The sequence below is a fragment of the Lolium rigidum genome, chromosome 5, assembly GCF_022539505.1.
Source record: "Lolium rigidum isolate FL_2022 chromosome 5, APGP_CSIRO_Lrig_0.1, whole genome shotgun sequence".
NCBI classification, from domain to species: domain Eukaryota; kingdom Viridiplantae; phylum Streptophyta; class Magnoliopsida; order Poales; family Poaceae; genus Lolium; species Lolium rigidum.
Window position 1 is genome coordinate 27,308,447 of NC_061512.1, and position 26,931 is coordinate 27,335,377.

The 26,931-nt window shown below is 43.7% G+C and overlaps 3 protein-coding genes across 3 annotated transcripts; 1 reads left to right on the plus strand and 2 right to left on the minus strand.

Annotated features, from left to right (window-relative positions):
• Positions 1–817: 817 nt before the first annotated feature.
• LOC124654312 (kinesin-like protein KIN-12F) lies at positions 818–14,339 on the plus strand. Its single transcript, XM_047193325.1, has 36 exons — positions 818–1,009; positions 1,424–1,579; positions 1,661–1,744; positions 1,838–1,957; positions 2,066–2,179; positions 2,269–2,358; positions 2,457–2,617; positions 2,693–2,767; positions 2,871–2,958; positions 3,045–3,103; positions 3,206–3,269; positions 3,359–3,424; positions 3,507–3,689; positions 4,078–4,179; positions 4,270–4,505; positions 4,578–4,647; positions 4,726–4,791; positions 4,879–4,935; positions 5,067–5,146; positions 5,235–5,310; positions 5,401–7,803; positions 8,076–8,414; positions 8,866–11,226; positions 11,315–11,422; positions 11,509–11,669; positions 11,852–11,939; positions 12,096–12,170; positions 12,258–12,491; positions 12,571–12,669; positions 12,749–12,873; positions 12,954–13,065; positions 13,163–13,273; positions 13,365–13,535; positions 13,620–13,685; positions 13,787–13,905; positions 14,032–14,339. Exons 1-36 carry the CDS (start codon positions 833–835, stop codon positions 14,135–14,137), a joined length of 8,802 nt encoding a protein of 2,933 aa, XP_047049281.1. The 5' UTR covers positions 818–832; the 3' UTR covers positions 14,138–14,339.
• Positions 14,340–18,740: 4,401 nt separating this feature from the next.
• Positions 18,741–19,902, minus strand: LOC124652258 (transcription factor bHLH84-like). Its single transcript, XM_047191276.1, has 4 exons — positions 19,432–19,902; positions 19,146–19,340; positions 18,911–19,042; positions 18,741–18,821 (listed from the first exon to the last, which is right to left on the minus strand). Exons 1-4 carry the CDS (start codon positions 19,900–19,902, stop codon positions 18,741–18,743), a joined length of 879 nt encoding a protein of 292 aa, XP_047047232.1.
• Positions 19,903–25,357: 5,455 nt separating this feature from the next.
• Positions 25,358–26,518, minus strand: LOC124651706 (transcription factor bHLH76-like). Its single transcript, XM_047190749.1, has 4 exons — positions 26,048–26,518; positions 25,753–25,947; positions 25,523–25,654; positions 25,358–25,438 (listed from the first exon to the last, which is right to left on the minus strand). Exons 1-4 carry the CDS (start codon positions 26,516–26,518, stop codon positions 25,358–25,360), a joined length of 879 nt encoding a protein of 292 aa, XP_047046705.1.
• Positions 26,519–26,931: the final 413 nt, after the last annotated feature.

Below are 26,931 nucleotides of genomic sequence, written 5' to 3' on the forward strand. Positions count from 1 at the left end.
TCCTCGACCACCTCGCTAAAACCCAAAAATCCATTCTTTCTCCCCCTTCCCCTCCCCACAGTGAGAGATAGAGGTAGAGAGGGTTCTAGAACCTTCTAGAACGGACAGCGCTACTGCGTCCAGCTCGCTGCTCCGGCGGCTCGCCGCGGCAACTAGGTAGGTAGGTCCGGTTCGGAGGGAGGCGAACCCGATCTGCGGCGCCGGAGTGACGTCCGTCGACTGTTCCGAACCCCCAAATCTCGAAATCTTCCGCCGCGGCGCCGACCCCTGGATCTCCGCCCGCGGACGGCAGCTGCGGCGGCGGCATTACACCATTCGCCGCCTCGCCATACTCCTCGCCACCGCCGCCGCCGCCACATCCACCACCTCCTCCAGGCTCGGCATGGTGAGGGATCTCGGCGCCGTCCGCCGCGCCCCGGCGAGGGCGTCTCCCGCCCCCGGCAACGACGAGAACGCGCCGGCGGACGGCTCGCTCGCCGCCGCGGACCCCGACGCCGCCGCGGCGTCCCGCCCGCCCCTCCTCGCCATCCAGCCGCCGGCGCCAGCGTCTTCATCCGGGCTGAAGCGGAAGCCGGACTCCCCAGCGCCCACGCCCTCGAAGCTCCCGTTCCGGACCCCGGAGAAGGCGGCGGCGCGGTCCCGGTTCGGGTGGGCCCCGCCGCCGCGCGCCGACGACCTGCCCCCGCGCGCGACGCCGTACGGCGCGACCACGCCCCGCGCGCACCGCGCCAGGGCGGCCGTGCCGGTGCCGGCGGCCTCCTCCGAGGGCGGCGGGTCCGGGCAGAGCACGCCCACCAAGAGCGTCTCCAAGCCGCCGCCGTACCACGCGGGGATGAGCGGGTCGAGGGCCATGGCGAACGGCGGCGGTGCGCGGGTGCTGGGGTTCCCTGTGGCTCAGTCCAGGGGCACGCCCGTGTCGTTTGGGCAGGCCGCGGCGGTGTGTTCTGCCGAGGTGCCGCATTTCGAGCTGCGGGAAGACCCCTCCTTCTGGATGGACAACAATGTGCAGGTATGCAAAATCTGTTTTTTGTTTTCTGATTGACTGGGAAATATGATGCAGGGGAGTATACATTTGTGTACACTCATTTAGCTCAAGTTACAGATTGGTTCGGTACCGACTGATAGCCCCAGATCAGAATTTCAATTTGTGCACTGAAATGGGCAAAAGGAACTAGTACTTCTGCTGTTTTTCTTCCAACTTAGGTTTAGCCAGTTACAATTCTGAAGATGGCTGAAATATAAGTTGTTGAATGATTTTTCTTCCTTTCTGGGGCAAAGAATTTGTTCGCAGTTATAACGATATACGCATGCACTTAAGCTTTACATTATGAATCATCAGTACGTACGTTGGAGAGTCAACTTCGCCATCACATGATTTCCGCATCATCATACACATTCTTTACACATGTGGTTTATTTTCCAGGTCGTCATCCGTGTCCGCCCGCTAAATAATATGGAGAAAAATGCGCATGGTTATAATCGGTGTTTGAAGCAAGAAAGTGCTCAGCGTGTCACATGGATTGGTCAGCCAGAAACCCTCTTTACGTTTGACCATGTTGCTTGCGAAGGAGTGAACCAGGTCAGCCTGAAAAACAATTCGATGTCATGCTTTGGTCCGATTTCTTAGACTGTGAATAACCGATGACTTTTGCACTGGCAGGATGTGCTTTTCCGTGTTGCTGGCTTGCCAATGGTTGAGAACTGCATGGCTGGATACAACAGCTGTGTCTTTGCTTATGGACAGGTAGTTAGAAATGTTTTTGTTTTATTCGTTCACCATGAAGAACTGCTTTCATGCTCTTGAGTCTTGAACCCTTTAATTCTTTGCGCTGTGCAGACTGGAAGTGGAAAAACATACACGATGCTTGGCGAAATCAGTGATCTGGAAGTGAGGCCTAGCTCAGAACGTGGAATGACACCACGTATTTTCGAGTTCTTGTTTGCCAGGATCAGAGCGGTAACAGATTCCCCATGCATAACATATTATTTATTGTTGGCCACATGATTAAGTATTTCATATTTTTATGAATCTTGATCATGTTATGTGTTCAACCTGAAACTGCAGGAGGAAGAGAGCAGGAGGGATGAAAAACTTAAGTACAACTGCAAATGTTCTTTTCTTGAGATTTACAATGAACAAATTACAGATCTTCTTGATCCTTCATCCACAAATCTCCCTGTACGTTGTCATGCTATTGCTTAAGCCAATATGACTTATCGATACAACACCATTTTTTGTGATTTTACAACATGGGATCTCATGTGCAGCTCCGAGAAGATATAAATGGAGTCTATGTAGAAAATCTGACTGAACTTGAAGTAGGCTGTGTCAGTGATATAATAAAACTTTTGATGCAGGTAAGTAAATTTATTCTTAGATTTTCTTTCTTGCAAATATTTTACAACAGACTGCCAAAGAATTTGAATTAATCAGGCTTTCCTAAAACCTACTTCAGGGTTCTATGAATAGGAAAGTGGCTGCTACAAATATGAATAGCGAGAGCAGCCGCTCTCACAGTGTGTTCACATGTATTATCGAGAGTAGGTGGGAGAAAGAGTCTACGACTAACTTACGGTTTGCAAGACTGAACCTAGTTGATCTTGCTGGGTCAGAAAGGTAAGTAAACAATATTCTCACGGCTCTCACAGTTTATTGTGCTAAGTGAAATATCAACTTATCTACCTAAAATAGGCAGAGGACATCTGGTGCCGAAGGTGAGCGGCTGAAAGAAGCTGCTAATATTAACAAATCGCTCTCGACATTGGGGTTTGTAATTAATATCGAACTCTTAGTTGTTATGTTAGTATGATAAATGATTTGTCTGTGCTATTACTCATTCATGTGTTCTTTCCGGAATTGTGAATTGCAGTCTTGTGATAAGGAACTTAGTGGATCTTACAAATGGGAAGCAAACACATGTTCCTTATAGGGATTCCAGATTAACGTTTCTTCTCCAGGTAGCAACCTTGAGATACCATATTATTGTCTTCTTTATTGTTGTGTTCCCTTGTACCCTAGTAATAATTTACCCCTCCTTTCACAGGATTCGCTTGGTGGAAACTCCAAGACCATGATCATCGCAAATGTCAGCCCTTCATTGTGGTAATGAATTTTAGACTTGCATTCAATCCTACTTGGACAGAGTTCAAGATGTCGTTTGGTATCCTCATACTTTTTTTTTCATTTTTTGACGTGTTAAAATAGTTCCGGCAATGAAACACTCAGTACCCTAAAGTTTGCTCAGCGTGCAAGGCTCATTCAAAACAATGTAAGTATTTGTCTTTCAGATCAGCATTCCTTTTGAACATATCTTAGGTTACTAACCATTTTCAAATTCTTCTCTCTTCAAATTTTAAGGCGGTTGTGAATGAAGATGCTTCAGGAGATGTTCTAGCATTGCAACATCAAATCCGTCTCCTAAAGGTGATGCCTGCAGAATATTAATCACACTTTTCATTCCATATAACATTATTCTTAACTAAACGAGGTTCCTTATATGAATCAGGAGGAGCTAGCTGTCGTCAAGCGCCAACGTGTTACTAGAACGTTACCATTCACTACTGATATTTGTGGAAGATCCGGTGGTAATGCTGACGATGGTGCTGATCATATGAGTGTGGACGAGGATATTTACAGTGATGCCCATAACATACAGTCTTTGCAAGATGTAAGAGTTTCAAATAATCAGGTAATACATTTTTTTCAGGACTTCCTTAAATTGTACTCATTATTTCAGGGTCCACATGTTGGAAACCCACAAGGGTAACCTATCTTAATCTTATTCTAGGCTATTAAGCTATTAACATTTTAGTTAAACTCAAGTCAAGTTAAACTGTAGCTCTCGTTGGAGGCGTATATCTGTATCAAACTCTTCTTTGCAATGAAAAGAAACGCAATGTCATTGTGTTTTCTCGAAAAAAAGGCATGTTCATTATCACAACGAACGTCTTTTATTGAGTGACTGCTGAGTTTTTCCTACATCTTACTGAAGATACATATTGGAATCATGGATTAGACTAATGCTGTGTGTGTGTGTGTCATGGAAAATCCTTCGTAATTAAATTATCTTGATGCAGAGATCACTGGAAGAAGCACTAGGAGGAGCATTACGAAGAGAATCAATGGCAGAAACTGCAGTAAAGCAACTTGAAGTTGAAATTGAGCAGTTGAACCGATTGGTACCTTTTAGCAACAACAGAAAAATTATGTAGAAACTATCTATAATTTTCTTAACAGGTCCTGTAATGATTTCCATTACATCTTCTTAGGTTAGTCAAAGAGAGGAGGATACAAGGTGTGCTAAGATGACTCTGAAATTTCGAGAAGATAAGATTCACCGGATGGAAGCTCTTCTTCATAACAAATTGCCAGAAGAATCATATCTACTGGAAGATAACAAAACTTTGTCACAAGAAATAGAATTGCTTCGTACAAAAGTCGACAAAAATCCGGAAGTAACCCGTTTTGCACTTGAAAATATTCGTTTATCAAACCAACTCAAGAGGTACATATAGTCTGTACCATCATGCATGAATATTCGTTGCATAGTACTAAAACATTTCTAATGTATTTGTAGGTACCAGAAGTTCTGTAATGAAGGGGAGAGGGAGGTTCTGTTGGATGAAGTTTCCAACCTTCGAAATCAGGTTTATATTAACCTTCACTTTGTGATTCTAATTAGTACTGTACTAGGTTTCTTTAATCAGTATTCCTTGTGCTGATAGGTCTTGCAAATACTTGAGGAGAGGGTACTAACTGGGCACAAAAATTACATTTCAGACAAGTTTGAGGTTTAATTCCTGATTAGCTTTTCTTCCCACCTTTATTTTTCCTACAGATTGGCTTACATATATTTTAATCTTTATTGGTATTTTCAGGACACAGAACAACTTCGCTCCAATTTAGTGAGTGAGCCTGAAAGTTTACCTACAGAGGTACCTTTTCCCCTCAAGAGAATGATTTGATCTTTTGGTTATGATTATGTTGTCTGAAACTGCGATGGCCATATGTTGATGGCATTTGTGAAGTGATGTTGGTCTTTGTTTGTTTCTCAATTCATTTTCAGTTGAGAAGGACCTGTCAAGAGTTGGAAACCTGCAGGAATGAGCTGCAAGGTTGCTTAGAATCAAATGAAAAACTAATAAGGTAATTGTATAATCACATACATCAGAGCTAGCAAACATTTTGTTGCTGAAATCTATGTTGTTAAGCAACTATATTTTTTACTTCACAGGGAAATAACTGATCTGCAAAACGAATTGAGTACCATCAAATTGACAAAGAGGGAGGAATGCTGTAGTTCATCTGAGGTATGGACAATAGCTTCTCTGAAATTGTTGTTGTTATAGTGAAAAATGAGAAAACCTGACATTATGTTTCTGATTTTATGGACACTCCAGTGTCATTCTCATGCACGTGCGGGAATGGAAGATTGTTCTCATGAGGCTCTCATGGGGAACACAGAAGATATATTAATCCTGCAGCTGGAGTTGGACATACTTAAATCAATTCTTGCAGAAGAGAGGACATCCCGTGGAGAGGTTCAGGAAAGAACTACCATCTTAGGTGATGAGCTGAAGGCGGCAAATTTACGTATCCTTCATGCTTGCAAGCAGAGTGATGCCATAGGAAGCGAATTGGATGATGCAAGATCTGTTATTGAAGCTCTTGAGTCACAGCAGATTTTGTTGATAAATGAACTAGATGAGTTGAAGGAGAATAATCAGCAAAGCATTGAGATTCTAAAGAGGAGGGACAGACAAATTTCAAGATTAAATACTGAGCTTGACAACCACCGTAAGCAGATTCTGTTGGCTAGTGCAGAGCCCAAAATGCATCTTTTGAAGCGTTCTGAAAATGAAGATTCACCTCTGCAGAGAAAGCTGAAAAGGATGCAAGCTTCTCTTGAGAAGGCACAAGACTTAAATATAAGGTACCAAAAAGATCAGGCATCTGACAAATTTGCCGAGCAAGAAATGGATGAAGTCTGTAGACAGGTTGAAGTTGAAACAACTGAGGTGATTATGTGCTTACAAGAAGAGCTTATATCACTCCAACAGCAATTAGATGGTAGTAACAAAAATGAGTTACTCGCCAAACAGAGCCTAAATGATCTTCAACTGGAAAGAAAAGAGTTGAATGATAGGCTTCTTGGCATGATGAAGGAGAAGGAGTGCTTTTGTAAACTAACTGAGGAAAAAGAAAAGAAAATTCAGCTGTTGACCAATGACTGGGAGAGCTTACAGGAGGAGCTTGTGTTGCTCCAACAACAGTTAGATGCTAGTAACAGAAATGAGATGTTGGTTAAACAAAGCCTAGATGAGCTTCAACTGGAAAGGGAAGAGTTGAATGGCAGGCTACTAGGCATGATGAAAGAGAAGGAGAGCTTTTCTACACTAACTGAGGAAAAAGAAAAGAAAATTCAGCTGTTGACCACTGACTGGGAGAGCTTACAAGAAGAGCTTGTATCGCTCCAACAACATTTGGATGCTAGTAACAAGAATGAGCTGCTGGCCAAACAAAGCCTAGATGAGCTTCAAGTGGAAAGGAAACAGTTGAATGATAGACTACTTAAGGAGATGAAAGAAAATGAAAGCTTTTGTCAACTAACTGAGGAAAAAGAACAGAAAATTCAGGTCTTGACCAATGACTGGGAGAGCTTGCAAGAAGAGCTTGTATTGCTCCAACAACAGTTAGATGCCAGTAACAAAAATGAGCTGTTGGCCAAACAAAGCCTAGATGAGCTTCAACTGGAATGGAAACAGTTGAATGATAGGCTACTTGAGGCAATGAAAGAAAACGAAAGCTTTTGTGAACTAACTGAGGAAAAAGAAAAGAAAATTCAGATGTTGACCAATGACTGGGAGAGCTTACAGGAAGAGCTTCTATCGCTCCAACAACAGTTAGATGCCAGTAACAAAAATGAGCAGTTGACCAAACAAAGCCTAGGTGAGCTTCAACTGGAAAGTAAACAGTTGAATGATAGGCTACTTGTGGTGATGAAAGAAAACCAAAGCTTTTCTGAGCTAATTGAGGAAAAAGAAAAGGAAATTCAGCTCCTGACCCATGACTGGGACAGATTAGCTGCCGACATTGAAAGCTTTCTTGTGAATGGAAATGCTTCTCTTGATGAGGCCTCTGACCAGGTTGCCTTTATTTCGGAGTCCTTTTCTCAAAGAAGATGGGTTGAGGATCAAGTCCAGAAGATGTGTCAGGGTATAGCTGACAGAGAGAAGTTACTTGAAGAGCTCCAAAGCCGGTTGAAAGAGGCAGATGACATAAAATGCGACTTGGATCTGAAGTTGAGATCCTTAAGAGGAGCAATGGAGGCAATAAATGAGATGCATCAACAGGAAAGGAATGATCAAGAGAAATCAATTGCTCTTTTAAGATCTCAAGTATCTGAACATGTACAAGCGAAGCAACAGTTACTTGAAGATCTTCGGAGAGTAGACCTTCTGTTGGATGAATCCATTGCAACATTTGTGCAGAAGGAGGTTCTTGAACAAAACTATGTATCATCACTGAAGGGGATGGAAGGAGAGATCCATCATCTAGAGACTCAATTAGACGACTCAAAGAAACTTATAGCTCATTCATTGAGTCAGGCCAAGGACAAGGAGCAGACATTTGAGAAGCTAAAAAGTGAAGAAAATACTGTTTTGTTACGAATGTCGTCAGATGTTCTGAAGGCAAAGGGTATTATACGTGAGTTTGGAGTTGGATTCAACATGTTGGAGTCAAGGCTTTCTGTGGACCCTGAAGAAGTTTGTCAAAATTCACACTTGAATTTGGAGGACCGGGTAAGATAATGCTCTTTTATTTGGTATCAAGGTGAACCAAACAACTACTACCTCTGTCTATAAATAGACGTCTAAGATTTGTCTAAATCTAGATGTACCTAGACGCTATTTAATATCTATATACATCTAGATTTATACAAACCTCAGACATCTATTTATAGACGGAGGGAGTACTATTTATGTCAATAAGTTCCTCCTGTTAATCAATATATGTATTATTGAGAGTATCGATTTTTGAAAATTCATGTCATGAACATATTTCCATTTTTTAGGCTGAACTTAAAACATTTGGAGCCCTTGAAGTGGGAGAGCAGTGCAACGCTGCGACCCTTTGCCATCTTAGTAAGGAGATGCAGTCTGCAGTTTATGAATTGCAGACATTGCAATCTCAAATGGCCAAGCTGCTGCAAGAAAAGAAAAATGTGAAAGAAGGCCTTTTCCAGAGTCGAGAAACTGTTAAAGATCTAAGTTCCGAGGTCATTCAACTGAAGTCACAAATAACCGATCAACATAAGTGCTATGAAGCTAGACTGAAAGAATTGGAAATAAAGATGCAGGAAAAAAACGATGATGCTACAGCATCACTTGTTTCATGGCATAAAGAGAAAGAGGTAACACTTTATAAGCCATTAGGCTTTCATTGAAAATTATTGTCTGTAATTTCTTTTGTGGTTTACTGGACAATGGATTAGGCTTCAGTTGGATTTGTAAATGAGCATATTCAAAGCAGACCTTTTTCTACTTTGCCCAAACATAAATAACACAGTAGACTTGTCTCTCTTTCCAGTAAAAAAGACTCCTAATTAAAAAGTACATGTAGGGATGCATCATTTGTGCAAGAAGCTTTGTGCCTCAATGCGTTGATACATGATGAGAAGTGGATTACGTGAAAGTGCTCTGGTTCAGTAGATGCACCACTATTATTTTGCCCTGCAGAACAGATGAATGTTGTTATTTATTCTTTATGTAGAAGTAGCAGAGGTTGTATTTACAGATGGAATGTTGCATTCAATTTCTTGAGGTTGATCTTGATTCCTGTTATAATTGTGATAATTCATTCAGGCACTTGAATTTGAGATCTCAGAGGCAAAAGGTCTTGCACAGCAGAAATCATTTGAGGCTTTCACTCTTATGGCCCAGTTTCAAGAAGCGCATTTAACCATAGCTGATGCAGAGTCTACAGTCAAGGCACTGGTGGAAGCGAATGGAAACGCAAAACTCCAAGCAGAGAAGTTCAAACAGAAGGAATCTTTGTTTGTTACTGAAAAGGATAATTTGCTAGGGGAGATCAGTAGTTTGAAGATGCTGCTGGATGTGAAGGAACAAAGTTACATGGATATGGAAAAGAAATTCGAATCAGGCCTGCTTGAAGCTAATGATGTAGCTCTTGAACTGGAAGATGGAATCAGACACCTGAAGAATTTGCTGTCAGAGAACCTTGAGTTTGTGTCTTCTGATATCAAATGGATGAGGTCAGAACTGCGGCAGTTCGTGGAGTTGGTAAGAACTTGGTTGGAGGAGAACTGGTTAGAGATGATTGGAAAAGATTGTGCTGTTTCTGTGCTGCACCTCTGCCATCTGGGGATTTTGTTGGAGAGAGTTACTGGGTTGCATGCAGAAAATGGTTTCCTTCAGAGTGGAATCTCTGAATCTAATTCGTTGATATCTACACTGCGAGAGCACAATGATAAAGCAAAGAGTGAACTGGAGATGTGCAGTGTTCTCAAAGGAAAGTTACTACTCGACATCAACCACAGTTTTGGTCGTATTGCAAAGAAGGAACAAGAAGCAACTGAACTGAGCTCAAGATTGCATTCTTTCGAGAAAAAAATTCTGCATTTGCAAGCACAAGAAGAAGCAATTCTGGCAAGGTCAGATTCCATGTATAATGAGATATCTATTTTGACTGAAGAAATTGATGCTACCAACAGGAGTTCTTTGACAGCTCAATCCAAAGAAAAGGAAGAGCTTCACAATCAATTGGACCAAGCTTTGCTTCTCAATGGAATGTTAAAAGACACAATGCTTGAAGTTCTAAGTCTGCCTGAAGTGAATAGTACTATACCCGCAAATGATATGAAAGAGTGCAATGAATTTGAGTTGTGCAGTTGGCTTGTAAACTATCACCATGAGTCAGTGATGATCAATACAATTGCAAATGATATTGAATCTGTTGTTTTGGCTTCAGAATGGGAACTACATAAAGGACAACTGCAAAGACAAAGGCTTATTTTTACTGAAGTACTTGAAGAACTGAAGACAAAAGCAACTTTGTGGAAAGTTGATCAGGATTTGGGTAGTCTTGCAATTCATGCTTTACATGAGGAGAACAGTAGTATAAGGATTGATTTGAAGAACCTGAAGCAGAGCAAGGATGAAGTTATGGGTAGCCTACATGCAATAAGTGAGGAAAACCCAAAACTTAAAGATGTAGTTAGCTCCTTGGAGTCCAACATCAAATCCCTGCAAGCAGATTTAGATGGAAAAGTCAAAACTCTGATGGAATCGCAGTGCTCCTGTGCAGCCTTGTGTAAAGATCTTGAGTTGAAAGCTGAGATAATTGAACTCGGAATTTCAAGAGAAAATGCTTTGAGGTCCGATAATGATTCACTGAAACATGAAATGCTGGATATTCTGCGCAAGGACCAGTGCATGGTTCATTTGGTTTCTAATATAGATACAGAGAAGTTATCTGCCTCCATTCAAGCATGTTTGGAACAAATTACCACTAAACTACAAGAGTACATTGATGAACAATTGAGCATGGTGATGAAGTTTTCCGATGAATTAGACTTGGTTCAGTTGTCTGTTGAGGAGTTGAGCACCCACAATTCTGTTTTACAGTCTGAATTAGCAAGGAAAGATGAATTGGCAATGGGCTTGTCATTTGATCTTAGCCTACTACAAGAGTCGGCATCTGTTGCAAAAGATCAAGCAGATCAACTTATTGAGTTAAATGAAACAATTAAATCACTAGAACATGAGGTTGCTGCTAAATCGGATGACCTTGACAATCTTTTTTCTGGAAAACAACTACTAGAAGCTCAAATCATGGAGGGCAATGAAAAGATCTCTGTGCTAGAGGTGCAGCTAGCAAATACAGTTGGTGAACTAAATGCACTTTCTGTCGAGAACAGTGAATTGAGATCTCAGCTCAACCATATTGATCGTATCAGCTACACTATGAAAGAAGAGTTAGCCCTTAAAAGTAATGACACTGAAAGAATGGAAGAAAGGTTGATTGAGCTGACAAATTTACTTGATGAAAGGAGCATCTTGCTTCAAAATTTGCAAAGTGACTTCTCCAAGCTTTCAAATGAGAAGAAATGCTGCGACTCTCAGGTGCTTATCTTGAGAGAGAAGCTGGAAATGGCTCAGGCAGTGGCGGAAGAAAGTGAAGCAATTGCTACAGAGGCTCGAGAGGTGCTCAGCTAGCTACTTCATTTCTTTTTTCTCTCTTAGTACCGCTTGCATTGTTTTCTTGTATGACCCTTCTTTTGTACATTTACAGATAGCGGATGAAAGGAAGACACATGCTGAACAGAAAGATGAAGAAGTCAAGCTGTTGGAGAGTTCAATTGAGGAGCTCGAAAGTACCATATTTGCTCTGGAAAATCAGGTGAGCTGTCTACATATATTTCAGTGTTGATTCATTACTTGCTGCAGTAACTTTTCTTAACAATAACACTGGGTACTTCCCTTAAGGTTGGCAACATCAAGGAAGAAGCGGAGCGGCAAAGAATACAGAGAGAAGATTTAGAAGTGGAGCTGCAGAAAGTCAGGCACCAAATGCCATCCACATCATCCTCTAGGAAATTAAGGAGTTCTATGGAAGATGGAATGGTTGATTCAACTGACTCACTCAGGTTTGCATGATTACAAGCTTTGTTACCAGTTACGAATTTTGCAGTTATTAGTTCACTTGCTAGGTGGTTGAGCCCACTGCCTTGCTTTTTGCCTGGGTTTTCCTTGTATTCTTGATCAAATGCAGAGCTCCTGCCGTAGTTCTTGAGAAAATGATGACAGTTGGCTTAAGTTTTTCCTGCAGATACTCGAGTGAGATTCATACTGAGCTACTGGGTGCTCAGGAGAGTATCAGAATACTTAAAAAGGAGGTTGCTGAAAAGGAATCAGAGGTAATGGTATATTCTATAACCATTTATAGCCTTTTGTTTCAAAAAGGTGCATTCATTCCATATGTAAATGGTTTAGTCTTTCGGCCTATAGCCATTTGTAGCATAACTGTTATCCAAATATTGGTGGTCTCAATATGCAATGTCTTTTCTTTCTAGATTGCTCAGTGCAAGTCACATATATCAGAGCTAAACCTACATGCCGAGGCAGCAGCACGCGAATATAAGCAGAAGGTAAGCAATTTCATCTGTCTGATTTATTTCAACCAGTGAAGTTATCAACAATTTTCAGGAAAGCTAATGAAATGTTGATTTGGTTAGTTCATGGAGCTTGAGGCTATGGCACAGCAGGTCAATACTGACAATACATCCACAAATGCTTGCTCTGCGAGACCGGAGAAGATTAGCTTGAAACCTAGAGGTTCAGGTTCCCCATTTAAATGTATTGGCTTGGGGTTTGTACAACAAGTGAATTCTGAGAAAGATGAAGAACTTAGTGCCGCAAAACAGCGTATTATGGAACTTGAGGGCATAGCAGCTAGTCGGCAACGGGAGGTGAGATTTCTCTAAAGTTTCCAATTCATTCTCTTTATTCCATTTGTAGTTTTATTAACCTATCCTTTGTCCTACGTAGATATTCATGTTGAATGCAAAATTAGCTGCAACAGACAGTATGACACACGATGTGATTCGTGATATGTTGGGAGTTAAGATGAGTATGACTACTTGGGCGGTAAGAATGCCTATTCTCTTATTTCGGTTTATGCATTTAAACCAATTTAGTTTTATAACATGTGCATATGGTATTCTAGACTCTAGCTGACAAACAGCAAAAGATGAGTACAGAAGAATCAGCTATTTATCAAACTGAAGAATCTAAAGATGAGCTGGTGAAGTTGAAGCAGCGGCTTAATGAATTCATTGACGAAAGACAGAGGTAGATACTTCACCATCGACAAGCTCTTTAAAATCTGAATTATAAGTTATATGACCATCATGTCAATGGCTTTGCTACAGTTGGATTGATGAGATAAACCAGAGACAATCAGAACTTGGAGCTGCTCGCATTACTATAGAACAATTACGACAAAAGGAGCATTTTATGGTAGCTGAAGTAGACTTGCTGAAGGTATGGCAATTAAGGTTTCCACTAGAAAAGAAAGGACATATTTCTTTCTCTCTTGCCATGGTAAGTGTTGCTATATTAATTGGCTGATATGTTGTAGGCTGAGAGTGCAAACTACAAAACCATAATTTTTAATCTTGAAGATGAAGTGAAAAAGCTTAATAGACAACAGAATCTTCAGCTGCGAATTAATCACCATGTCAAAACAAAGGTATTGAGTACTTCTTAAACTGTCCTGGTATATCTGAATGTTGCTGTTTCAGCGTCTAACCATCTTTTGTACAATTTTCACTTCTTGATAGGAAGAAAATGTCCTGCTGAAAAAGCAGAATGAAGAACTAAGTGCAAAGCTGCAGCAGCTAGGGGCCACTGTTACCCGCACAAAGCAAAAGCTTGCCCGCTACATGGTCTTGGATGGAAAAGATCCACATCAACAGATCGAAGAGGAAGAGGTTTTGAGGAAGAAATTAGAGGTGCGTCCACTTCGTTTCCATCTGTTCAGAATTGAGGTCGGTACAAGGACAGTGATACTTACCCTGCTTGTTACATGTCAACAGGAAAGCGAACAGGATAGAAGCAAACTCGCAGAAAACCTATCGAGTTTGTGTACCAGTGTTCTGAAGGTATGGGTATTTCTACTAAGAAGCAAAGCAGCGTCCTCATGTAGTTGATGCGAGCTTGCTCCAGATTACATGACCAAACATGAATCCTACTATTGCAACAGGTAGCCAGAGTTAGAAATCATGAGTCCGAGGCGAGTCTTCTGAAAGCAATGGAAGCCTTAAATCAACTCCAATGCTCCATTTCCTCCTTGGAGAGCGAGGTTGAAGATCTTAAAATAAAGGTAATAATATGCATCGGTGCAGAAAAATATTTCCGTTCTGACCTAACTAAATGTTGTCATTTACTGACTCGGAAAATTTGATCTTCTGCAGTGCAAACTATTGCGTGAGAAGGCTCGATTGTCCGATCTCCGGAGCGACCCGTCCTCTGTGAGCTCCGGGGTGAAAAAGGGATCCAGATCGCCAAGTTTATGCAGATCTCCGAGCATTTCATCTTTCCGATGAGTCGGTGATGCTGAACAAGTGTACATAATACCATAGTTTTTTGCTGGTTAGTCATCAAGCTAACACCTACCTGCAGGTCGTATGCATCCCCTAGTACAGGTGAAGGGAGGATGAGAATCTGGCAATCACGATTGCTGCTGTTGTAATCTCTTAATCTACTGCTGAACGATGCACCATTTAATTAATGAAATCCAGTGCAATCATTCTTTATTGCCCCTATTATGAGCTTATACTTTGTTATTTTTTTCTAATACTGTGGCACAGAGGGACTTTGTTTATGTAATGAATGGAACCGTGCTCTTCTACACCAGTTTCATAGTCAGAGATGAGTGATGCTGCACAGTTTCAGATCAGGATATTTTCACAGTGACCATCAGGGACCATTCAGAAACAAATACCATGTCAAAATTTGCTGCAGGACACTACCAGTCCACCACCACCTGAGAATCACCCACTTGCCGAAACACGCAGTAATCGGAATATACACTCCATGGTAGATGTCGATTCTGCCCTCGGAACTCCAGTGCCACAGAAGAGGCTGCCCACACTGCCACTGCCGTACACAGTCTCGCAGTCCTAAGAGCATCTCCACTCGTTGGCGCTCCTCACGCCCAAATCCGACGAAAGTTTCGTCCGGATTGGAGGAAAATTAGGTTTGGGGAGCGCCGAAGTTCCAGCCGTCCCCCCGGCAGGACACTCCCAACTTGGGGCATTTGACATATTTCAAACAAATTCGACATAAAATTTAACAAGTTCGGCAAACAAGATTCAGAAAATTGCTGAAACAAATTTGGCGAAAAGCAGTACAATGTTTAACAAGTGCTGAAACATGTGCTCCACCAGATCATCTTGCAGCTGTTGATGCATTGTAGAGTCTCGGATCTCCTGGCCCATAGCAATGAATGCGGCCCATGATGTCGGCACCTGGTGATTAGGCACACACAGCAGTTCATCACCTCCCACATCTGATCTTTGGACCAAATCATAGCGGGGAACCGGACGACAGCAAATCTCTGCTGGAGGACACCAAATGCACGCTCGACGTCTTTTCGGCAAGCTTCTTGTTTCTTCACAAACTCGCAAAGTTTGGGGGTGCTAGGTTTCGAGATAGTCTTCACAAATGTTGCCCACTTTGGATAGATACCGTCCGCAAGGTAGTATCCTTTGTTGTAGTGCCGACCATTGATCACATAGTTCACCGGGGGAGCATGACCCTCAACAAGCTTGGAAAAGATCGGGGAGCAGTTTAGGACGTTGATGTCATTGTTGGATCCAGGCATACCAAAGAAAGAGTGCCAAATCTAGAGATCATGGGTAGCCACTGCTTCAAGTATAACAGTGCAGCCGCTTTTGTGACCCTTGTACATTCCCTGCCACGCAAACAGACAGTTCTTCCATTTCCAATGCATGCAGTCAATGCTTCCAAGCATCCCTGGAAAACCCCTAGCTTCATTTGTTGCAAGGATCCTCTGAGTGTCTTCGACAGTGGGTGATCTCAAGTAAAAGTCCCCGAACACTGCTATGACGGCCCTGCGTAACCGGTAGAAACAATCAAGGGCGGTGGACTCCGCCATCCGAAGATAGTCATCCGCACCATCACCGGGAGCTCCATACGCCGACATCCTCATAGCTACCGTGCACTTCGCGGTGACGAAAATCCAACCAAACCAGTGCAATCCGCCTTGCATCTGAAGTAGGGGTCAAAGTCTCGGATGACATACACAATTTGCAGAAATAGCTTTCTGCTCATCCTGAAACGACGCCGGAAAACACTCTCACCATGCAATAGATTGTCGGTGAAGTAGTCGGCGTACAACATGCAGTAGCCCTCCATTCGTTGTCTCGGCTTGCACTTCCGGCGACCTGGTGCCGACCCACCACGTCGACCAGTTGCCAGTCCGGCGTACATGCTTGACAAGCAACCGAGGATCATCATGTGCTCCTCGTCTTGGGCGGTGGCTGCCATCTCTTCTCGCATAAGCTCGACGAACATCTGCTCCTCCTCTTCGTCCGAGTCCATGGCCGGCGAGGCAAATGGACGAACACCTGACGGGCGTGGTCGAGGCAAAACGAGCCGCGAGCGACGAGGAGTAGGCCAAAGTCGGAAAACAGGCCGGCGGAGGAGCAGCCAGATAGGCCTTCATCGACGGTGGAATATAGGCAGGTGGAGAAGGAGGGACGGCGGAATCTAGGCAACAAGCCGGCGGGGTGGTGCCGGCGGCGAGAGAGATACGAGGGGTGGGGGAGATTTTGAGCGAGGTGGCGGTGGGGTTCGTGTGTCGAGCCGCCGACAGATCGGGCCCTTCCCCGCTTTTCACTCGTCCGGAGTCCCCGATAGATCCCCGGGGGACCGGGGATGGCGTGGGCTCGCCGGATGGATGAAGGGCCAAATCCGGATGAAAACGAGGAACCGGGGGCGCGACTGGGCCGAATTTCGCCGTCCGGATGGAAAAAACGTCGCTCGGGGACCTCGACCTCATCAGGGAGACGAGTGAAGATGCTCTAACACAGCGCAGCAGTTCCCTTCCTTCCAGTGTCCTTCCGGTCCTACAAGCAGTGCTACTCTGGGTGCAGCTTTCGTCTATAGTAACAGCTTTCGTCTAAGCGCATCTCTAGTAGCAGTGCTACCAAAGTCCATCCATAGTAACAGCTTTCGTCTAAGCGCATCTCTAGCGCGACGAAGCAAACGGACGTTGAGCGATCGTTTGCATTCGTCCGGTCCGAAAATGTATCTGGTACCACCTCCAGCGGCGATGCATAGTGATCGGACCGTTCGTGGGGATGCAAATGAGGCCCAAATATGCGCTAGATTTGCGTCTCCGCGGACGCTGCGCATACGCAACGGTCATCCGCTCGGCCCTCGCACGGGCCCGCCTGGCAGGGGCACTGCTGCTTCGTCTTCCGCGGTATTACTTACGGGCGGCGCGCTGCAGCATTTCCAGGGCCGCGTTAATGGCGCGCCTCGGCTTCCGCGAGCGTGCGCAGCTGGGCGAAGTCGCAGTGGCAAGACATTGAAGGCGATATGGCTTCCGAGCCTCTTAAAGGGACGCTGCCAGCACCCATTTCCCCGACCACACCATTGCCAGAGCCAATACAATCCACCCCACCGACGCCATGGCGAAGAAATGCTACCCCTTCCGCAAGACCAAGAACGACCACGAGGCTAGCAGCTCGCGGTCTGGCAAGAAGCCACGGATTGGGCGCTACGTCCGCATCAACTTCGCGCGCCGCCTTTCGAAGAAAAACCGGCCGGTGCCATGGCCGGACGCAAACCTGCCTGGAGGAGGCTCATACCTCAACTCCAGGCGCGTGCCGGTACCCCCAGTGCCGCGCGAGGGCCGAGAGCGCCGGGACGAGGTGCGCCGCCGTCGAGACATCTTGCCGCCGGATCTCCAAGAAGATCCGGCGTACGCGCTCAACTCCTACAACTGAATCTCCTTCGTAACGTGGGAGTTCGACGCGCGCCGCCGCGCTGGCTACCTCGGGGACGTCGAGTACTTCGACCGCGAGATCGGCGCGGAAGAAGAGGAGAATGACCAGGAGGATGAGTACGAGGACGAGAACGAGCAGGTGGAGCACGCAGAGTACGACCACGACGACGGCGGGCCGACGTGGGATCCGGAGACCCAGCCGCCGGACATTACGGAGGAGGCGGCCATTACCATGGCACTGGCCAACAGCGAGCGCGACGAGCTCAACGAGCTCGCTTTGTGGGACGGGCTCGCAATCCAGCTCCGCGAGTCTGCTGCAGGGTAGGCCGGCGACTCCTCCGGCCACGCCGACGCGTTCCAGCGACCGCGCTGAGGCTGCTGCTCTGGCCTGGGATCCCTGGCGACCTTCACCACAGCCTCCTACGCAGGCGACGGCCTGGCCGCAGTTGCCGCAGCCTGCCCTACCTCCTCCACCGCTGGCGTACCAGCTTCCATGGCCGACGCCCGGCAATAGTCCACTATTACGGCTTTTATCAGCTCCCTAGGTAAGGTCCCGAAGGAAAAACCAACGACGGATTTTTATTTTGCGTGTCACCAGTATGTATCGCAGAGACCAGTTCCGTTGACGATCCTTTTTTTTGTCCGTTAGTGGTTCGGGTTACCATAAACGGACATTCGTTTTTTCGCCATGCGAGCAGTTGTGGCTATAAGGCGTTTTCGATTTTTCAAGTAGTAGTGTTTAATGAAGGTGTGGCTTGTGAAGTTGCAGCGACATTTTCACTGAGCTACGGAATATGATCTAGCTGTCTCGGTCATTGATCTTAACAAGTCAGGGTTTGGAATCTTCAAAGCTGCAAGTTTGCAATTGTAAGTCACATTAGACTAGATCATTGAACATATATTGAGAGGAAAAGAAGTAAATTATATTTGTTCTAAAGAGAACATATATAAATTTACAACTTGTTGACATCAAGCATTTCATGCTAATATCAAGAAAAAAGATGTATTATAATATCTTAGCTTTACTATTTACTAATCCTCTAAAAAGGAATCTTCACAGGCTCCAGTATGCTACTCTTGCACCTATGATGGGCAGCTTCCAAAATCACTTCGTTGCATGGTTAGTGGCGAACTCCTCAATCTCAAATACGAAATGCGCTCGAGGCTGCCAAAATCGTCTCTACATGTTCAGATCAAGTCCAATGTTCATCCCGTTGTACGCAATCGGTGCGTACATCCACATTTCATCGGAGCTCAGGACCTGAAAATTGAGAGAACAAATTGGTCAAACGCAATGCCATCGTGGAACAATCTGAATGATCTGAAGTGCTGAATGAAGCAAATCCTCACCTTGATCTGAAGCTGCAGAAACTTCACATACTGAACTGCCTCTTCAAGCATGGTGCTCATATCTACTTTAGTTCCGTTGGGCACTAGGGTCTGCAGTGTCTTCAGCCTCTCATTGATCCTCTCCCTCCTCTTCTGCTCAAACAAAGAACAACATTAGTATGTTTCACATTCAGTTATGGAAAAAATATTACTTCCTCGGCTGCAAAAGAGATTATAATTTGTCGTGGGTATGTACCCTTGCATAGAGGCTCTGGGGATCAGTTGCGGCTCCACGGCCAGCCCGGGCCTTGCCTTTCGGACTAACATCGCCAGCTTCTGCTGACTCTTGAGAAACATTCGAGTCATTGTCAGAGGTGCAGCAGCTCGCTTCGGTTTGCTTGGCCTTCTTTGCTCGCTTCGGTTCAGCCTTTCTTGCGCACTGCTTCCGACCCTGTAATCAATCAGTTACAGTCAGTACCCTGTAAACAACTTTCTGAAACATAGCTGGTGAATACAATGATCAGCCATCCTCAGGACTTTACCTTTGCTTGGCCGTTGATTTCTTCTTTAGTCGAGTGCTTTCTCTTGTTAGTACCACCGACTGAATCGAGATCCTCGCAGCTGGACTCACCATTCCCATATAAATCATGGGAAATGTCTGGGATCATATTCAGATACTCAGTTGCACCTTGCTCCTGGACCAAGTTGAGGCCATCTGATGCAATGCAGGAGCTGATGCCCAGGGTCTCACCGGAGTCACCCAAATAGTAGCTCATACACTCTGATGGGACACCAAGGCTACTAGTGTTGCTGTCACTACATGCACTTGGGTTAGGATTACACTCATAGTAGGATTGCTGGGAAGGCTGGTACCAAGGAAGATCCTGGTGGCCTTCCTCGGCGTGGGAGGGGAAGGTGCCTAGCAACTGTGCCATGATATCCGACTCCTCGCCCTGCGGCGGTAAGTCAAACATGGTCCAGGCAGCCTCGGAAATCAGGCCTCCAGCCTCCATTGAGATGTGAATTCAGGACTTGGGAGTGTTGGAGGCAAGGGATGATCTGGTGAGTGTGGTTCGAGGCACTTGCTACTAAGGGATGAAGACAAATGCACAACTGTTCAGGTGCTTTTATACTGTTCAGAATTCTGAAAGTCGTAAGAGACAACATCTGCAGAATTTTTTTGAGAAAACATCTGCAGAATTAATATAATGTGGCAATGATTAAACAAATGGTGGTCAATGTGTGGGACGAAGTGTGTGGTGATAAGTTAACGCTTAGCAACAACCAAAGGTATGTTCTGGAGATGTGAAGAGCTGAAGACGACAAGTTAAGAGAATATCAACTGCTAGTTGGTAGGCAAGACAGTGACTTGTCCAAGATCACAGTTATGTGGCCTGTCTCTGAAGAATGCACAATGATTGCGGACAGTTTACTAATCATTGGTCCATGATTCATCGAGGACAAGCAAATAAAGTCTATGATCTCTGAACCGGAATAGCAAGAGTTTACCCCAGAATAGAATAGAATGGAATAAGATCAACACAACTGTGTACTCATGGTTGTTTTGTTTCAGTTAGATATGTGCGTGTGTTAGTTAGCGCGATCGAATAAACAAAAGAAGGATATGCAAAGACAGGCCTGCACGAACATGGTGGAAGGAATCTTAACATTCTTAAGAACTCAAAGAGGATACGAAAGCATACCCCACGGATATCGCCTTCTTCAATCTTGCACCTTGTGCCCACAGCAGAGACATTGATGGTCAACACTTGCAATACTATAAAGGATGTATTCTGAAATACTTGCCATAACAGCATTTTACATACTCCCTCCGGTTCAAAATAATTTTCCAACACTAGTTGTATCTACAGACTAAAGAACATGTCTAGATACATTTATTTTTGGGCAATTATTTTGAACTGGAGGGAGTACCATAGTTGCATCCACCTTGTGATTTTTTTCTGAACTGAGCTTACAACACAACCAAGCTTGTGCCTACAGCATCAAACATTACAGTGAGATATGGACCACCACAATATAGAAAAAAATGAAAGAATCTATTCCATAGGTTGTCGTCACATGATTTGTTAATTCTAACCTGTCAGAAGGTCAACATGGTAACATATCAGCAAGATTACTACAAAGCCTGCAGAAAACACAATCAGATCTTAAATTCAGATTATGGCACGTTTTAACAATCAATGTGCATGTGCATCATCAAAATGTATGCCACAATGTATGTCTCCCTTTAAGGTGTCAGGTTTGCGCATCATCCGACATCAAGATCTGATCCTGATATCGTCACCGGTTAGGAAGTTATCTGCATATATAACCAGTAATCAATAGTTGCACATGACTCACATCCACCAAATCACAAATCAGCTGAACTTCTGTCATGTCCTGAGAAAGGATTGTATGCCTCTCTTTGGTAAACAGGAACAGCTAAGCTGCTCGCAAGGACAATGATTCAAAGGGACAATATAAGGTTTGTTTATTCCCCATGATCCTTACCCTTTAGCTGTACCAAACAAGCACGGATGCCTTAGATTGGTACGCGGCGAAGTTGCATGCATATAGTACATAATAGAAGGCCTAACCAAGCAAGCATTTATAACGGCAAAGAAATTAATAACTTGGCATAAGAGCATTATCAAAAATAGCGTCACATTTATTTTCCAACTTTGCGAAGGTCAACTTCATAGCATGGGGAAGCCAAATTGCTTATGGGATTGTTCCCTTTGGAACATCCTATAAGACATTTTCTTAGTATTTCTTAGCTTATAAAACCTATAAATTAAGTGCACAAACTGGCACTAATAAACAATGTTGAGGGAATAGCCTTCCCCTGCTACGCCTTCTCTGAGGCGCAGCTGTATTTTAAGGTGAACAGTTGCTTAAAAGGATAACTAGATCCAAAGAATATCTCTAGTATTTTTTGTTTGTTTTACTTATCAATGATATTGTGACTTTGATTTTTTTACGTTGTTATAAAGTAAGAGAATTCTTCTAAAGACGGGAAATCGGGTATTCAAACAATTCACTAGTTTTTACTTTGTATAACTTCTCACAGTAAATATATGAGGAATGAATTGAGGGAGCAGGGGGTAACTTAGCATGTCAACAGTAATTGATCACAATTCATTTAACACGATTCTAATTGACTGAATATATTACTGTACTAAAAACAAAACTAGAAGTAAGAATATAAGCATTGTGATATTTCCTGTCACTTTCAGTTGGCAAGAGTACAATACTTATGAGAAAGTTGTTTAGAACTTCACTGATTCGTAATGATCGACTTTAGAGAAGTCAATATAATAGTATACTCAGACCAAGTTCTTCAATGCTGCACTTTCTGAAATTTAGTATCTGGGGAAAAGTTGGGCATTGTTCCTACACGTAAATGGCTGAATTGGTCAAACAGAAACATTGTGCTATAAATGAACTATGTAGCTTCCAAAAAAAATCATGAACTTCCATCACAAGAAATACTCAGCTACAGGGTACCTCAGATACAAGTTAGCTTTAAGATATTTACTGAAAAAAATATTTTATCAAAACCATGTACATATGAAACTAAATTGAAAGGGAAATAAAAATGCATCTCACTAGTGTCCTTAGTTCATGACTATTTGACTTACTAAGAGCATTTCTAGCAGAGCCCGAACTCGCGGCTGAAACTGAAAAATTCCGGCGAGAATAAGGGTTCGGGCCGAAACTGGGGCAGAACGGAGCCCGAACTCGCGGCCTGGCCCGTAAAACGAGTTCGGGCCCCCAAGAAATCGAGCGGTCACCCCGTATTAAAAGGGTTCGCCGAGGGGAGTTCGGTTTTCAAACCCTACTCCCCTCCGCCTGGCCCGTAAAACGAGTTCGGACCCCTGAGAAATTGCAGTTTTTCGGTTTCCATTTTTTCGTCGTCCATCCTCTATTTTAACTTTTCAATTGTCGAAAGTAACTATTTGAGTGTCCAGTCAGCATGCGGTCAGAATTCCTGTTTGATCTCATCACATAAACCCCTAGGACATTAAACATAACTACACCCCCAGTATCATCTAAGCAAGGATATAGCAGGACTTCATCACATTTCTACATCCTAAACAGTAAAGGCGTGTGGGCTTCAGCGCCAACATAATGTATTATTTTCTTCAAATATGAAGATTGATTGGTTCACAAAAACCTAGCCTCAGTAGCCACAAAAAAGAAAATGGACATACTCCCTCCATCCTTAAATAAGTGGACATCTAGCCCTAAACTTTGTCCACAAAAGAGTGTACTCCTATCTTCCCAATACACTTTAATTGCATCTCTCTCGTTGCACGGAAATCAAACCCAATAATATTAACCACATATTTTTCTTGTTTTCTACATGCACTTAGCTTATTGGAGGTCAAATAATTAAAGAGAAGAGATGCATTGTTCCCAGTGTATTTTTTACCCCACTTCATAATTTGTCTTGAAAAACCCGCGTGTACACTTATTTGTGGAAGGAGGGAGTACATCAGTTAATTCAAGGTAAAAGGAAATAAAAGGAACAGAGCTTTCGAAAGGAAACATAACAAACTAGGAGTCAGAGATTACAATGTCAAAAGGTAACCGCAAGATTATTTCCTGAATCCATAATAATGAACTTAAAGTCAAACAATACCCAGGCATCTTCAATTAGGACATTCAGAAGAGTGCATCAAAAATTGAATCACTCGTTATTCAAGAAAGGCTGCTAGAGATGGCCTAGAAAAACATTTTAGCTCTGTAGTTTCAAAAGCATAATTCGATTGGGGGAATAGAGCTACTTGGAATAACACAATTAAAACATGCTTAGAGAGAGACGAAGCTTTGTATAAAGGCAAAGCTACTAAAATTATCCTATAATAGTACATACTATGTCATCTATTATAGCATGATGATGCAAGTGTCATCTACTCATCACATGATGGTAACCCCAATCTTCCAGACAAGAGCAGAATTATACTTGCACAGATTCATGATCCTGATCTCCTGAGCAACTAAAGTTTCTTCAGAAGTTTAATTCTGTCTAGGGGATTTCAAGTCATCATGCAAAACTGACTAGTGACTACCTGATTGATACATAGATGACAAAATGTACATTGGGGTAAGCACAAATAAATTGAAAATGCATAAGTCAAAGCCCCAATATGATCGATGGTCATCCAATAAAAACATCCAAGAGTTTAAGTACTCCATGAGCACCAAATAATGACACCATTGGCTCCACAATAATAACCTCATATATATGCAGGAGATCTCCATACATCAACCACAAACAAGTCAGACAGACATGAAAAGTACCAAGAAAGTAATTATGCTGGCAACAGCAATAAACTTCAGTATGGACCATGGACTATCAGCGATTGACAAGAATAATTTGCACTGTTGGTTACAGAAATAAGCCATGTATTAGTGTATTACAGGGAACAATCAAGTCTGCATTCCCAAATAATACTTGAGCTTACAAATTTAAAGAAGGGACTTTATTGAGACACTCCAGATAGGAACTAACTAGAAGTTACATGGGATATCTTTGCTGCTTCCACTATTTCCAGAAGGCAAACATCATGGGAACAATTGAAGAGGTCATAACTTGTTTCATCCTGATTCTTCTGCCTTCACAAGAACAAAAACTGTCCTGTTGCCCAACTTTTTTTTTCGAGAAAACGCAAAGGACCTTTGCGTTTCATTTCATTGAAAATGTAGAGTCCGGTTTACATTCCTCCTAAGAGGTGGATTACAGCATGAGAGAAGCTAACTTAGTGCACATCCCAGGTAGGTGGCAAGACTGCTAGAAGCCTGTTGGCCCGTGCCCAAAGCCTGGCCTCGTCCTTGATCTTCGAAATCCAGGGAGCGGACAGAAGGCTGGGGTACCCTGGAATATGCAGTCGGTTCGGTGTTTCCATATCATCCAGGGGGTAAGCAACACGGCAGAGGCGAGGCCTTTGTGAAGCTGCTTGGGGGTTTGCTGTTTAGCTTGCAGCCACCAGTCCATGAGGGTGTGTTCCCAATTTTCCTGTTCCCAACTTGTCCCAGCCCTGAAATGCATACCATAGTTAGAGCACTAAACAAAAAGGAAGCCCTCATGACAAGCAACTATAAGTCATTTCCAACTAAAATTCAGTTTTCCTCATAGATGATAATTATGATTATCATTTTATATGACAGAATCTGATGAGACAATTTGGTATTGGCAATACTATAATTTAGCTTGGTTTATACATCTGCTGCCTTTACAGTCCAATACACCACACCAGCATCTACCAGAGGCTACCAGCAAGCGAACAACCTAGGGTTCTAGAGAGGGGGAAGCAATGACAGGGAGACCCACCTGGCTTGGGGAAGTCGGGGATGATGCGGATGGTGGACACGATCCGTTCCACGCGCCCGTCGGATGCCATCGAGACCTCCACCGACCCTCGCCTACGCCCAAGCCGAAGCTCAAGGCTGTGAAAATCAACTCTACAAGTTCAGATCAAGTCCAATGTTCATCCCGTTGTACGCAATCGGCGCGTACATCCACATATCATCGGAGCTCAGGACCTGAAAATTGGAGAAAGAGAATTTGGCCAACCGCAATGTCGTCACGGAACAAATTTGGATGATCTGAGTTGAACAAATCCTCACCTTGATCTGAAGCTGCAGAAACTTGACATACTGAACTGCCTCCTCCAGCATGGTGCTCATATCTACCTTGGTTCCGTTGGGCACAAGGGTCTGCAATGTCTTCAGCCTCTCATTGATCCTCTCCCTTCTTTTCTGCTTAAGCAAAGAACAACATTAGTATGTTCCATATACCACATTCAGTTACCAAAAAATATTATTTCCTCAGCTGCAAAAGAGATGTAAGTAAGTACCCTTGCATAGAGGCTCTGGGGGTCAGTTGCGGCTCCACGGCCAGCCCGGGCCTTTCCTTTCGGTCTAACACCGTCAGCTTCTGCTGACTCTGCTTGAGAAGCATTCGAGTCATTGTCAGAGGTGCAGCAGCTCGCTTCGTTTTGTCTAGCCTTCTTTGATCGCTTCGGTTCAGCCTTTCTTGTGCATTTCTGACCCTGCAATGAATCAATTACAGTCAGTACTCACATTAGCAGAATGAATGCCTTTCTGAAACATAGCTGGTGAACAGAATGATCATTCATACAAAGGACTTACTCTTGCTTGGCCGTCGATCTCTTCTTCAGTCGAGTGCTTTCTCTTGTTAGTAGTGCCGACCGAATCAAGATCCTCGTAGCTCGACTCTCCATTCCCATACAAATCATGGGAGATGTTTGGGATCATGTTCATATACTCAGTTGGACCTTGCTCCTGGACCAAGTTGAGGCCATCTGGTGCGATGCAGGAGCTGATGCCGAGGGTCTCACCGGAGTCACCCAAATAGTAGCCCATACTCTGGGATGGAATGGCAAGGCTACTAGTGTTGCTTTCACTACATGCACTTGTGTTAGGATTACAATCATAGTACGGCTGATGGGAAGCCTGATACCAAGGCAGATCCTGCTGGCCATCCTCTTCATGGGAGGGGAAGGTGCCAAGGAGCTGTGCCATGATATCAGACTCCTCGCCCTGCTGCAGGAAGTCAAACATGGTCCAGCAAGCCTCAGAAATCAGTCCTCCAGCCTCCATTGAGATGTGAATGTAGGACTTGGAGTTCTTGGAGGCAAAGGCCAAAGGGTGACCTGATGAGTGTGGGTTGAGGCACTTGTTGTTGAAGGGTGAAGACAAATGCTCAACAGTTCAGGTGCTTTTATACTGTTTAGAATTCTGAAAGTTGCAAGGGACAACATCTGTAGAATAAAAAAAAATGGTAGTCAATGTGTGGGATGAAGTGTGTGGTGATAAGTTATGTTCTGGCGATGTGAAGAGCTGAAAATGACAAGTTAAGAGAATATCAACTGCTGGTTGGTAGGCATGACAGTGACTTGTCCAAGATCACATGTCTCTGAAGAATGTACAATGATTGCAGACAGTTTACTAATCATTGGTCCATGATCCATCGAGGACAGGGAAAGAAAGTCTATGATCTCTGTACCGGAATA